At 36.2% G+C, this 2,170-nt stretch overlaps 1 protein-coding gene across 2 annotated transcripts in view; it reads right to left on the bottom strand.

Annotated features, from left to right (window-relative positions):
• Positions 1–757: 757 nt before the first annotated feature.
• csmd3a (CUB and Sushi multiple domains 3a) overlaps positions 758–2,170 on the bottom strand; it is a 350,983-nt gene continuing 349,570 nt past the window's right edge. For both annotated transcript variants that reach the window (XM_082150056.1, XM_082150057.1), the window contains exons 69-70: positions 1,563–1,698; positions 758–1,211 (exon numbers count right to left, since the gene is read on the bottom strand). In XM_082150056.1, the coding sequence (XP_082006182.1) occupies positions 1,052–1,211; positions 1,563–1,698 (296 nt within the window). In that variant the 3' untranslated portion in view covers positions 758–1,051. The remainder of the gene's footprint in view (positions 1,212–1,562; positions 1,699–2,170) is intronic.

Raw genomic sequence — 2,170 nt, 5'->3', positions numbered from 1 at the left:
AATAAAGGGTCAAGATGTCACTGGACATTACTTATGGCCACAACTGTACTAAAAAAAATATGAATGAAAGTAAGACATTTCTCCTTACATAGAACCTTTCTGCCATAAAATGAAGTCAAGAACCCTATGGAACCCCAGTGAACCTTTTCCTCTAAGAGATCCTGACGAGACGGATCACATGATCGCATCTAATGTTGTCACTGTTGACCGAATGCATCAAGTTAAGCATTTATCAACTCTGTATAATCGCTGTATGTGTGAACGCTTAAAATAATTTGCTCAATCTCACATAAAAAACTAAAAAAAAACTAGTGCTGGCAAAGATTTATCGCGATTATTCGCATCCAAGATAAAAGTTTGTGTTTGCATAATATATATGTGTGTATACTGTGTATAATTATTTTCTACATATAAATACTCACACATGCATGTATATTTTTAAGAAATATTTTCACGTATATTTATATATAATTTATATTATATATAAATATTTTATAAATAAATTACACATTATAAATTACATTTTTGTTAAATATTAGCACATACAGTATAATAGCAAATATTTCTTAAATATATAAATATTTTATATATAAATAGCAATTTTTTCTTAAATATTTGCATGTATATACTGTGTATATATATATATATATATATATATATATATTAGATATAAATATAAATGTTTTATATATAAATACTTTTTTATTTAATTATTTATTTATTTATATTTTACAAAATAATTATAGACAGTACACACACATATATTATGTAAACAAACTTTTATTTTGGATGCGATTAATCGCGATTAATCGTTGCCCAGCACTAAAAAAACACACACCTTTTTATGTTTCTGTTTGCTTTTAAATACAAAACCAACACTCTCAGAGTGAGATGTATATAATATATATAATTCTCCACTCGAACTGTGAAGAATACGACGTTTTCCTGCAAATCTGCGCGTAGCTTTGAGCTGTGGTGTGAGTACTGAACCCAAACTGTGCTTCGGAGAGACTAAAGGAACAGAAAGTGACGGATCGACCAGCTCAAATCCTCAAACCATTGTGCAAACCGTGTTGAGATTGGGATCGAAGCGGACGACCTTGCCCTCGATGGATTTGGAACTGGTGTTGTACATGGGGTTCTCGAACGTGGCCTGACCGTTGTTGTTTTCATGCACAGAGCAGCCGCTGAACTCCGCTTTATCTGACTTTCTGAAGTCGAACGAGAGGGAAAAGATCATCAGGCATCAGAATAACCTTCTGTTCTCATAGAGCTGCACAATTAATCACAATGAAACCGCACGCGATTTGGCAAAGACTGCGATTATTTAATGCGGAGTTTGTCAGTGCAGCGGCTGATCGTAGTAAATGCTCCATCTGAACACCACAGGGCGTTACACACACACACACATACACACACACACCCTGAACACCAGAGGGCGTCTCACACACACACATCGAAATTTCTAAATCGCGATAAGCCAAATCGGTTTAAGTGCGATTACATGTAAATTGCGATGAATCGTGCAGCCCTACTTCCTCATCAGTGTTTCACACACTTACCTCTGTTTGTACAGGTAAAACCCAAAGCCTGCGAAGATCAGGGCAAAGAAAGGCACAAGAATGGCGACGGCCACTGAACTGCTGTTGGATCTGGGTGGGGTCTCAGCGCTCCTGGTCGGAGCCAGAGTGTTCAGACCTGAGTGATGCATGATGGGAAATAATCATGTTTAATGCAGCTACATTAATATCAAACCAAATCAAACTGTATTTATAAAGCACTTTAAAACAACCGAAGTGCTGTAAAAAAATTAATAAATAAAAAAAAAACATTAAATACATACTTTATGTAAAGCATATAATACAGATAAAACAAATCAAGAGACATAAAACATATCAGTGCCCTTGTTACATATGTAACATGTAATTACTGTAGTAATAACAGTAAATTATGCATAATTACATACAACTAACCCTCAACCTAAAACCTCACTCACTCGCTCACTCGCTCGCTCGCTCGCTCGCTCGCTCGCTCGCTCACTCACTCACTCACTCACTCACTCACTCACTCACTCACTCACTCACTCACACACACAATCGCTCACTCACTCACTCACTCACTCACTCACTCACTCACTCACTCACTCACTCACTCACACACACAATCACTC

Source organism: Leuciscus leuciscus (assembly GCF_965113295.1).
Source record: "Leuciscus leuciscus genome assembly, chromosome: 20".
In the NCBI taxonomy this organism is placed as follows: domain Eukaryota; kingdom Metazoa; phylum Chordata; class Actinopteri; order Cypriniformes; family Leuciscidae; genus Leuciscus; species Leuciscus leuciscus.
Note: the sequence above shows the minus strand (reverse complement) of the source record. Positions and strands in the feature narration are given on the sequence as shown.